Here is a 12590-nt window from a genome sequence, read left to right on the forward strand (position 1 = left end):
CTAAGGACAGATGTCCCCATGGAGCCTCTTCTGTTTCTGCTGGACAGAAACACCAAGGATTTACTCACTAAAGATCAATGTTACATATTGATGCACATTCTGCTGCTAGTAGCAAGAAACACAATTACACTAAACTGGATTAAACCTGTCCACCAACTGCTGCTGAATGGAGGATAAACTGAAACATGACTACATGATGGAGCCTCTGACTGAACAACTAGACATGAAAAAATATGTAATTAAATATGTAGTTTGAAAATAAATATTGAATTTTAAAATGAAATGCTTAATTTGTAAAAATAAATATTTAGCTTTCAAAATAAATGTGTATCGTGATGCTAAATATTTAGTTTGTATATTTATTTTCTGGAAATTTCGTTTTCAAAGTAAATGTTTAGCTTGTGAATTAATTACTTTAGAATGAACATATGGATGAGATGGTGAAAATATTAGTTTGAAAAATGCATTTTCATATTTTTTTCTCTATGACATGATAAATAAACTAAAATACTGTTCTTAATTATTTTACAATCAATCATCACTACAGGGATGATCAAAAGTAAGTACACCCTCATTTTCATCAGAACTTCTCTCCTTCCTCATGAAGACTTTTTGAACCTGCCTCTGATTTCACTGCAAAGCTTCTACTTCCTGGTTCTGTTGCTCTGAAAGAAGAAACTACAAACCAGGTGAGCTGTCACATAATCATTTATGCAACATTTATCATACTTTGACTTTGAACTCTTGTTGTTCAGGTCGGGTAAAAGTCCAGTTCTGTTCCTTTACAGTCTGGTTCTGCTGTGGTTCTGTTGGGTCTCAGTTTGTTGCTCAGTTATTCTTCATCAGTTATTTGGATCATTTGAACAAATTGTAAGTTTGCTTTGTTTTCTACTAGAAATTTATCTATAAGAACTTTTTTCTGCTTTTTGATGTTTGGAGAAAAAGTTCACTTCTGATTTCAGCTCAAAGATTTGTCACTCTGCTTTTGAAGGTTAATCTACAAGATTATTATATTACTGAGTAACTGGAATGAAACCATATGATGGACAGCTGATGTTTATTTTTTATTTTTTACTCTGAACAATCTGTTTCATGGTTGTATTCCTTGTAATGAAATTCTGGTCTCCACATTAAAGTCAGACAACAGTTTTCTGCTGCTTTCTTTCAATGTGAAATTATATTATTCTTAAAATGTTTTGAGTCAGATTAATGAATAGATAATCTTTTATGCAGCACTTGTAGAGATTAATAATTGAAAACTAAAATCCTTCGTGTTGTTCAGGTTGAACCAGTGAATGTAAATGTTGCTCCATGTCTCCATCTAGTGGACTGATAGTAGAAGTGCAGCAGCTGATGCAGCTTCCTCTGCCTCTCTGCTGTCTGACTGCATTCACCTGACACTGATATGAAGCAGAGAAGAAGAGCCAATCAGAGGAGAAGCAGCTGATCTTTTTCCAGCACTAATGATGTAAAGGATGATCAGAGTCGATGTGCAGATGAATGATGTGTGCTTCCTCTGCAGGTGAAGTTAGAAAGTGTGTGTGAGCTGATGTGAATTCAGCAGCATGGATCAGTGTGAGGACAGAGAGGAGGGAGTCCCTCCCTGTAAAACCACTCTGTGTGAGGAAGATGAGAGCCAGAGCAAAGGTCAGAGGTGAGGTCACCATCTCTAACTGTCCACAGCCCTTTTCACACAGCGTTCACTATATCAGGCCAAAACAGACATGGTGATGAAGCTGCTGCTGCTCCTCTTTGCTGCTTCATCCAGACTGAACAGATTCAGTTTTAATCATCATCTGTCTATCAGGATCCATCAGAGACTCAAACCAGAACCAGAACCGGAACCCAGCTGTTTGTCCTTTAAGAGTGACATGTCAAAGGATGACTTCATTGACTTTAATAAGTCTCCTGGATCTCCACCATCAGAGAGGTGAGCTGTTTCTAACTGCTGTAACTGGTCTGTTTATATCTGTTATTGTGGCCATGTGACGATACCAAGTTCTGTTGGGTTCTGGTATCATGAAAACATTGGACTGAATTTCACGTTATTTTCTTTTCGTACATATTACGTCAAAGATGTAATACATATGATGTCTCCATGGAAACATGTTCCAATAAGGAACATTTCACTATTAATACAGTAAAGTTCAACCTGATCCTTTGTACAAAAATCAAACAGGTCCGTTTAGATCCACAGTCTCTACCCAGAGCTTCTCTTGTTAACAGAAGTCTCAAAATCTAATCTGATGTTTCCCTGACACCATACACAAACAATTACTGCTGGTGAAAAACAGGAAGCAAAACACTTAAGCAGAACAACTTCCTTTAATGTCTGAAATATAAAATGTAAAGAGTCTTAAAAACTTCTCAATCAGGACATATAAATTATTATGTTGACATGACATTAGAAACAAAAAAAATCACTGTTTTATTCTTGCATAAGCTTAATTTTTCTAAATGAAACAAAGTCATTTATTTTGAACAATATTAATATTATTGAATGATATTAATATTATTATACATTATTAAGAACAAATAGTGAATTTTATTTCTAGGTTGATGTTTGCATCTTTCTCTAAAATCTGACAAGACAGATTCATTCTCAAAGAAAAAATTTTTTAGCAATTATTTTATGATTCCTGTTCCACCGCTGGAGTTCAAACATCATCCAACATGACATATCATCAACCATGTATGCAGATAAACTAAATATTACGTAGATCTGATTCAGCTTCAGTGCCTCTAAGGCTGCGTTTACACTGCAGCCTGAAGTGACCCAATTCTGATTTTTTTGACGTAATGCGACCTGTATCTGATCTTTTCATGGCAGTGTGAACAGCACATGTCTGATTCTTTTTTGAATCTGACCCATATCCGATACGTATCCGATTCAAATGCGTCCTAACGTCCAGGTCGCATTCATCTGAACTGAACATCACTGATACTCAACAAATCTCACTATTCTGCGTCCTGATACGCGCAAGTGGGAAGAAAAACAACAACCATGACGGATTATATGAGGATTAAGTTGTTAATTTGCTGCTCCAGTTGGATAACAACTTCAAGTATGTAAGCTAAGTTCCACCGTTAGCCTCCATATTTACGTCCGCAAACACTGAGCACTTCTTCTTTTTATGGCGGTAGGCAGAACACTTAGAACGCTGACACTATTGCGCCCTCTACTGTGCATGCGGGACACTTCATGTCGTTTGCCCGTTCACACTGCAGAACACATACAGGTCGCATTTACTGGCAGTGTGAACGGCCCCGCAAAAAAATCGGAATTGTCAAAAAACCGGAATTGTGTCACTTTAGGCTGCAGTGTGAACGCAGCCTAACTGACCATCTGGTTCTGAATGAAGCCCCATCAGATCCTCCTTAGATGGTCAGAGTGGAAAGGACTCCCGGTTCTTCTCCATGTCATTTAAACCAACATGTTTGTGTTAGTAACAGATCTTTCTGCTCTTTCAACAAGGCTGGATTTTATTCAGGAGGATCAATGATCAGGAACATGTTGAAGGATTGGATCGGTTTTGATGGGAATCATTTAGAACATCAAGTTGATGATCTGTTTGGTTCTGTTGTTTCACAACTCTTTATTTTGCAATCAGTCACATAAAAGATCATCTTTAAAGCAAAACTCCACCAAAGTTTTTGATTATTTTTTTTCTATCAGGATCCATCAGAGACTCAAACCAGAACCAGAACCAGAACCCAGCTGTTTGTCCTTTAAGAGTGACATGTCAAAGGATGACTTCATTGACTTTAATAAGTCTCCTGGATCTCCACCATCAGAGAGGTGAGCTGTTTCTAACTGCTGTAACTGGTCTGTTTATATCTGTTATTGTGGCCATGTGACGATACCAAGTTCTGGTATCATGCAAACATTGAACTGAATTTCACGTTATTTTCTTTTCGTACATATTACGTCAAAGATGTAATACATATGATGTCTCCATGGAAACATGTTCCAATGAGGAACATTTCACTATTAATACAGTAAAGTTCAACCTGATCCTTTGTACAAAAATCAAACAGGTCCGTTTAGATCCACAGTCTCTACCCAGAGCTTCTCTTGTTAACAGAAGTCTCAAAATCTAATCTGATGTTTCCCTGACACCATACACAAACAATTACTGCTGGTGAAAAACAGGAAGCAAAACACTTAAGCAGAACAACTTCCTTTAATCTCTGAAATATAAAATGTAAAGAGTCTTAAAAACTTCTCAATCAGGACATATAAATTATTATGTTGACATGACATTGGAAACAAAAAAAATCACTGTTTTATTCTTGCATAAGCTTAATTTTTCTAAATGAAACAAAGTCATTTATTTTGAACAATATTAATATTATTGAATGATATTAATATTATTATACATTACTAAGAACAAATAGTGAATTTTATTTCTAGGTTGATGTTTGCATCTTTCTCTAAAATCTGACAAGACAGATTCATTCTCAAAGAAAAAAAATTTTAGCAATTATTTTATGATTCCTGTTCCACCTCTGGAGTTCAAACATCATCCAACATGGCATATCATCAACCATGTATGCAGATAAACTAAATATTACGTAGATCTGATTCAGCTTCAGTGTCTCTGACCATCTGGTTCTGAATGAAGCCCCATCAGATCCTCCTTAGATGGTCAGAGTGGAAAGGACTCCCGGTTCTTCTCCATGTCATTTAAACCAACATGTTTGTGTCAATAACAGATCTTTCTGCTCTTTTAACAAGGCTGGATTTTATTCAGGAGGATCAATGATCAGGAACATGTTGAAGGATTGGACCGGTTTTGATGATCTGTTGATGATGATCAACAAATCATCATCAAGTTGATGATCTGTTTGGTTCTGTTGTTTCACAACTCTTTATTTTACAATCAGTCACAGAAAAGATCATCTTTAAAGCAAAACTCCACCAAAAGTTTTCAATTCTTTTTTTCTATCAGGATCCATCAGAGACTCATACCAGAACAAGAACCCAATTGTGTTTCCCTTAAGAGCGACTGGTCAATGGGTCGCCCCATTGATTTTACGTCTCTTGGGCCTTCACCATCAGAAAAATTCTGCATATCTTCATCTCTGGGTGATGATGATGATGTTCTGCTGCTTCCTGGCTCCATGTCAGACTAACAGTGGGTCACATTTCCACCACCCACTGGGAAATACCTGGTAAACCAGTCTGGTCCATCAGGACTTGGTTCCTGTGTGCATTGTGAGATCAGTTCAGCAGGAAGGAAAGCTTCATGATGTGGTTGGTGAGATCTGCTGGAACTAAACCAGACTGAGCTGATGTGGACCATCTGCTGGTTCTTAGTGGATCAGCAGGAACATTAAATCTTTACAGCTACTTGGATCATCTGGTTCACTGCTCACATCCAGATATCACTTCATGGACCTTTACCTTCTGATTGTCTCTGTGTGGACAGATATAATGTGAGCTCACTGGCTTCCAGGATCTACAGGATCCATTTTAAATCCTCCATAACAGGGGTGTTCAAAGTCGCTCCTCGAGGGCCGGCATCCTGCACGTTTTAGTTCTCTCCCTGGTGGTAGTAACAGCCTTTTCAGCTTGTCAATGTTCCTCTTAGGGCTTCTAATGAGCCATCATTTGATCCAGGTGCATTAAACCAGGGATAGAACTAAAACATGCAGGATGCCGGGCCTCCAGGACCGACTTTGGGCACCACTGCTCTATAACATCCAGGAGAGGATCCCACATGGACACACCCACATATCTCAGAGCTCCTCCATGTCCACATCACCTCAGATCCAGTCATCAGAACCTGATGGATGTCCCACACTGTCTTGAAGACCTGTGTGGACAGAACCTTCACTTCCACTGTCCCCATTCTCTGGGACACTGTCTCCACCAGCATCAGATCTGCTGACAGTGTGGACAGTTTGAAGTCCAAGTTCTGCACCAACTTTTTAAAATGTCTACTGGTGATTCTGGTGTTACTGGTCTTCATCCTTTTAATTAATCTTCCTCTTTCTAACTTCTCTGTATTGTGTTCATGTGATGTTCTATTTTTCTGCTTTAAGGACTTTAATGTGAAACACTTGGACATTTCATCTGTAAATATTGCTGGATGAATATTTCCTGCCTTCCTGATTGTTCCTGGTTCCTCCACAGAGTGGACCAGCAGAGCTCAGAGGTTCCCAGTGGTCCGTCTGCCCAGCAGCATCAAACACAGCTGGACTCCATATTTATGGTCTGTACATGAACAATTACTTTTCCATGGTTCTGCTCACAGTCGTCTCTATGCTGCACTTTGTAGACCAGAGGACTGTCAGTCTGTCCAACATCCATCTGGTGTTTGGCTCCATGATTTCAGTCTGATGTTTCCTTCATCTATTATTCTGTTCCAGCTGCTGGAGGAAAACATTGTCACTTTTGTGAAGAACGAGCTGAAGAAGATCCAGAAGGTTCTGAGTCCAGATTACCCAGAATGCTCAGAGAGTCAGAAAGAGGATGATGAGGTGTTGGGAGGTGAGGATGAAGAACAGAGGAGGAGCATCAGAGAGGCAGTGATGAAGATCACACTGAACTTCCTGAGGAGGATGAAGCAGGAGGAGCTGGCTGACCGTCTGCAGAGCAGTAAGAGGATTTGAACTGATGGATAAATCACACATTTATTGATGTCTGAAAAGATTAAATCACATTTATTCAGGTCAAATTCAAAAGATGATGTTGTTTTGTTCCTTATTTTATTTTATTTTTTTTATTTTAGAACTTCTCAATGCTGTTTGTCAACATCAACTTAAATGTGGTCTGAAGAAGAAGTTCCAGTCTGTGTTTGAGGGGATTGCTAAAGCAGGAAGTCTAACCCTTCTGAACCAGATCTATACAGAGCTCTACATCACAGAGGGAGGGACTGGAGAGGTCAATGATGAACATGAGGTCAGACAGATTGAAGCAGCATCCAGGAAACCACACAGACCAGAAACAAAAATCAGACAAGAAGACATCTTTAAAGTCCCACCTGGAAGAGATCAACCAATCAGAACAGTGATGACAAAGGGAGTGGCTGGCATTGGGAAAACATTCTTAACACAGAAGTTCACTCTGGACTGGGCTGAAGACAAAGCCCACCAGAACATCCACTTCATATTTCCATTCACCTTCAGAGAGCTGAATGTGCTGACAGAGAAAAAGTTCAGCTTGGTGGGACTGATTCATCACTTCTTTACTGAAACCAAAGGAATCTGCAGCTTTGAACACTTCCAGGTTCTGTTCATCTTTGATGGCCTGGATGAGAGTCGACTTCCGCTGGACTTCCACAACAAGGAGATCCTGACTGATGCTACAGAGTCCAGCTCAGTGGATGTTCTGCTGACAAACCTCATCAGGGGGAAACTGCTTCCCTCTGCTCTCCTCTGGATAACCACACGACCTGCAGCAGCCAATCAGATCCCTCCTCAGTGTGTTGGCATGGTGACAGAGGTCAGAGGGTTCAATGACCCCCAGAAGGAGGAGTACTTCAGGAAGAGATTCAGAGATGAGCAAAAGGCCAGCAGGATCATCTCCCACATAAAGACGTCACAAAGCCTCCACATCATGTGCCACATCCCAGTCTTCTGCTGGATCACTGCTACAGTTCTGGAGGATGTGTTGGGGACCAGAGAGGGAGGAGAGCTGCCCAGCACCCTGACTGAGATGTACATCCACTTCCTGGTGGTCCAGGCCAAAATGAAGAAGGTCAAGTATGATGGAGGAGCTGAAACAGATCCACACTGGAGTCGAGAGAGCAGGAAGATGATCTTGTCTCTAGGAAAACTGGCTTTTAATCAGTTGCAGAAAGGAAACCTGATCTTCTATGAATCAGACCTGACAGAGTGTGGCATCGATAACAGAGCAGCCTCAGTGTACTCAGGAGTGTTCACACAGATCTTTAAAGAGGAGAGAGGGCTGTACCAGGACAAGGTGTTCTGCTTCGTCCATCTGAGTGTTCAGGAGTTCCTGGCTGCTCTTCATATTCATGTGAACTTGATTAACTTTCATGTCAACCTGATGGAAGAAAAGTCACAATCTTTTTACTCTACATTTTCTGAAAAATTAAATATAAATTATCTCCATCAGAGAGCTGTTGACCAGGCCTTACAGAGTCCAAATGGACACCTGGACTTGTTCCTCCGTTTCCTCCTGGGACTTTCACTGCAGACCAATCAGAGACTCCTACAAGGTCTGCTGACACAGACAGGAAGTAGTTCAGAGACCAATCAGGAAACAGTTCAGTACATCAAGAAGAAGATCAATGAGAATGTGTCTGCAGAGAAAAGCATCAATCTGTTCCACTGTCTGAATGAACTGAATGATCGTTCTCTAGTGAAGGAGATCCAACAATCTCTGAGTTCAGGAAGTCTCTCCACAGATAAACTGTCTCCTGCTCAGTGGTCAGCTCTGGTCTTCATCTTAGTGTCATCAGGAAAAGATCTGGATGTGTTTGACCTGAAGAAATACTCTGCTTCAGAGGAGGTTCTTCTGAGGCTGCTGTCAGTGGTTAAAGCCTCCAACAAAGCTCTGTAAGGACACACATTGTTACTGCATTTAGTTTTGATAGATAGAAATCCACTAATTATGAGGTAAATATTCATGTTTTAGTTTATATGCTGGTGCTTTGTCTCTTCAAAGTGTCCCACTGGGACACGTAAAAGAGAAACAGACTTCCTTCAGCAGCTGGACATAATGTTGAATATTCAAGCAGCAAAACTCCTCTTTATGTTAAAATTGAAATTCGATTAATATAGCTCATTGTAGAATTTTAAAATTGGTTTTTGCCTCTTTGTTGCCTGTAGTTCTGGCCTTTAAGGCTGGAGCACTAACTATATATAATCAACCAGTTCAGAACAAAAGGCAACATGTGTGTAAAATAAGATAGTTCCTTCTCTGTCCAAAAAAAAACCTTGCTGATGGAAAGAAATATTAATTTTGAAGAATTGTTTAATAACAGATTTTCCTCCCTGTCTCCTCAGACTGAGTGGCTGTAACCTCTCAAAGAGAAGCTGTGAAGATCTGTCCTCAGTTCTCAGCTCCCAGTCCTCCAGGCTCAGAGAACTGGACCTGAGTAACAACAACCTGCAGGATTCAGGAGTGAAGCTTCTCTCTGCTGGACTGAAGAGTCCAAACTGCAACCTGGAAACTCTCAGGTATAGTGTTCTCAATCCTGGTGAAACCAGATTTCTGTCCATTACATGCTAAAAGAGAGACATTATACTGCCAAAAGTATTTGATCACCAATTCAGATGAACAGAATCAGGTGTTCCAATAACTTCCATGGTCACAGGTGTATGAAAGTAAGCACCTAGGCATGAAGACTGTTTTTACAAACATTTGTGAAAAAATGGGTTGATCTCAGGAACTCAGTGAATTCCAGCGTGGAACTGTGATAGGATGAGCAACAAGTGGCTAACAAGTCTCGACACATAAACGTTGCTGGTTTTCATTTACTCCAGGCTGAGAGAACCAAGAAAGGCAGTGGTCAGGCTTCCATTGATAGTCTAACTCTGGATTGCTGCATCCTAGGCACACAAATGAACATTATTGCAGATCCTTCCTCCCAGCAGTTGTTAGACTTTCTAACTAGAACTGCTCCCAACAAACTCAATGATTATATACATCCTGGCTGTTACATGAAGTCTTTAAGTTTCTCTTAAATAGTCTATTGCTGTTTCAACATACAAATTCACACATCTTATACATGATTATAAATTGCCCTACTTAGCTGCCCATTTCTTTTATACTGCTGTACAGCATTATTATTCCTGTGTTGTAAATGTGTCCTTTGGTTTTAGATTTTCTTGAATATCTGATTCTATCATTTACCTTTAACTTGCTGCTGGTAAAACTGAACTCCCTGCTGTGGAACAATGAAGGATGTTTCTATTCTGATCTATTCTACATGTGACAAATGTTGATTGTTATTACCCACAGAATGAAATTAGAGTGTCATTACTATTTCATCTTATTGACAGGTTAAGCAGAATTTATTGACCTTTTTCTCTGATGAAAATGACCAGTTCAGACCTTGGGCTCTACCTCAATGTTCTCATCATGTGATGAATTGTGTGTCTGCAGCTTATCAGGCTGTTTGGTCTCAGAGGAAGGCTGTGCTTCTCTGGCCTCAGCTCTGACCTCCAACCCCTTCCATCTGAAAAAGTTGGACCTGAGCTACAATCATCCAGGAGACTCAGGAGTGAAGCTGCTGTCGGCTGGACTGAAGGATCCAGACTGGAGACTGGAAGCTCTCAGGTATGGAGGAACCTGCTGCAGGAGCAGAGAAGGTCTGATAGAGGAGGAAGAGGAGAAATGTCTTTAGTCAGTCTGATGGGAAATGTTTAGATTGAAGATAAGTATTTAGTTTGATAATCAAATATTTAGTTTCCAATCATGGTGTTTGTAAATTAATGGATGACTCAACTCAAATTATTTCAGGTAATTTTGACACTGTAACTTTTAAAACAGCCCTTTTAAGCTGTAGGAATCTTTCACATGGTGCTGAATGAACCTGGGAAACCAACCCATCTACTGGAACCACAATGACATGGTAGTCAGAGCAGCAGGGGGCCAAACATAACTCCATGTGGAACCAAGAGGCTGGAGAGGGAAAATCTGTTTAAACTTATTCCTCACAGAGTTCAGTTTGTCTCTCTGTCTTCACAAACCAGGAGCATCATGGGCTGGGCGGGGCTTCCACTGATTGGTCTACTGAGAAAATACAAGAAGCTGATTGGCTGATGAACAGGAAGTTAAATATATACAGATACATTACAATAAATTCTCATACCTCTTCAGTTATTGGCATTGAGGAGGTATGGCTGAGAGCAAATGCATATTCTAGAATAATTGGAATTGTTTCAGGAAATACAGGAAGGTAAGAACAAGAAGACATCTTGAAATGATCATCTATATTCAGTGAAACAAGTAGAGGAACTGATCTAAAATGTATACACGTCAAAGGTTTCTTCAAATTCACTGTTATACAAACCGCAAGAGATCTTTAAAGCTAACATCCACCACTATCTACAATAATCCTTTGAAGATATTGAATTAATATAAGTTACAAGATTTCCTTTCCATTTGGGATCAATAAACTATCTTTGAATTTGATTATAGCAATAGGAAAAAAAAAAAGATCTGACATTAACAAGAGATAAAATAAAAGTTTTTAGAATCAGTGCAAGCTGCCAGAGTGGCCTGAATCTGATGACCAACTGCTGCCTGGTTTGTTTGTTCTCCCACTCTTATTTAGCAAGACTGCCAAAACCACTTTGTGTCCAGATATGGGTTTATTAAAACATTATCTGGTCTGGACTTTGTATTTTGTGAGTTCGTGTGATGGCATACGGATTGTAACATATTGGGGGGTCGTCCTATTCCAAACAAATGTTTAAGTGTCTCTTTCCTGCTCCATTAGTTTTTCCATAATCCTCTTTTCTCAAAATAATTGAGTTTAGCTTGTGGGATGTTTTGGACAATCCTACTATTGAGAAATTAGATTGTTGTACAAAGGAACAGCTTTTATCAATTGCTGCTCAGATTTTGATCTTTGTATACAGTTAAAAAATGGAAAGATGAAATCTGAGATTCTCTCTACTTTAAAGCAGGTGTTTTAAAGTAGAGAGAATCAAAAGCAGGTGTGTGGTTTGAGGTGGTGAGGCAGACGCTGAGACAAAGGATGAAGTGATGAAAATGATGTATTTAATGAGTCCAAGAATACAAAGTCCAAAAATACGGCAGCACAGGGAAGAGCAAAAGGCTAAACCTCCACCACTGTTAGCAACTGAACACAGAATACTTCTGACAAACAGAATACTATCAGTGTCACAGAGACAGAGGTGAGATTACACATCCATGAAGGGATCAGGAGGGGGAGGTTAGGCTGATGACTGGCGATTCATCTGCAACCAAACTGGTTCTAATATATACAAAAAGGCAATAAAAGGATTAAAACATGCTCCAAAGCATATATAAGAAGACACAACAGCGGGAATAATGGTCTCAACATAAAAACGATCTGTTCAATTTATCCAAGAATTTGACTGAATGTTCGCCGGCTCGATTTTTTTCAACACTTATACTCCGCTAACATTCGGCAACCTAAACTAAATATGCTAACTTTTTTTTTTTTTTACTTTATTTACAAACAAACAATATACAATTGCATACATAAACATGCTCGAGGTGCTGGGGTAACAAATCCATAAATTTCATGAGAAAAGAAAAGAAAGAAAAAAAAGAAAATTACAAATCAAATTCATCACTCAAGTTTATAAGTTTCATAGCTTTAGAGTTGGTGCATATTTTTATAGATTCTAAAAAACATCTTATATAAGGTCTAAAGACAGTGAGGTTGGGTTTGTTTTTAGCAAATTTACAGGCATGTATGTGGAACTTAGCCAACAGAATAAGAAAATGTATAATATATTATTTCCCAGACATAGTGTTATTGGAAATACCAAATAAAACATGTTTAACATTTAAAAGAATAAGTACATTACATATCCGACTAAAGAAAACATTGAAATCACACCAAAAGGTTTTGCTAAACGAGCATTCCCAAAAAAAGGTGGGTTAATGTTTCTTG

At 39.2% G+C, this 12590-nt stretch overlaps 1 protein-coding gene across 1 annotated transcript; it reads left to right on the top strand.

The window, feature by feature from the left end:
• The first annotated feature begins 1288 nt into the window (after positions 1 to 1288).
• LOC148154359 (NLR family CARD domain-containing protein 3-like) lies at positions 1289 to 8533 on the top strand. Its single transcript, XM_088015208.1, has 5 exons — positions 1289 to 1649; positions 3696 to 3799; positions 6140 to 6218; positions 6376 to 6604; positions 6738 to 8533. Exons 1-5 carry the CDS (start codon positions 1566 to 1568, stop codon positions 8531 to 8533), a joined length of 2292 nt encoding a protein of 763 aa, XP_087871334.1. The 5' UTR covers positions 1289 to 1565.
• Positions 8534 to 12590: the final 4057 nt, after the last annotated feature.

The sequence above is a fragment of the Poecilia mexicana genome, unplaced genomic scaffold, assembly GCF_051168715.1.
Source record: "Poecilia mexicana isolate PSO_F unplaced genomic scaffold, ASM5116871v1 scaffold_18, whole genome shotgun sequence".
In the NCBI taxonomy this organism is placed as follows: domain Eukaryota; kingdom Metazoa; phylum Chordata; class Actinopteri; order Cyprinodontiformes; family Poeciliidae; genus Poecilia; species Poecilia mexicana.

What these genes read in the sequence shown, in the direction of transcription:
- LOC148154359 (XM_088015208.1), top strand. Translation starts at nt 1,566, where the DNA reads ATGGATCAGTGTGAGGACAGAGAGGAGGGAGTCCCTCCCTGTAAAACC. An exon ending in GGATCTCCACCATCAGAGAG is followed by an intron (nt 3,800 to 6,139) that starts GTGAGCTGTTTC and finishes GTTCCTCCACAG; the next exon opens with AGTGGACCAGCAGAGCTCAG. An exon ending in AGCTGGACTCCATATTTATG is followed by an intron (nt 6,219 to 6,375) that starts GTCTGTACATGA and finishes ATTCTGTTCCAG; the next exon opens with CTGCTGGAGGAAAACATTGT.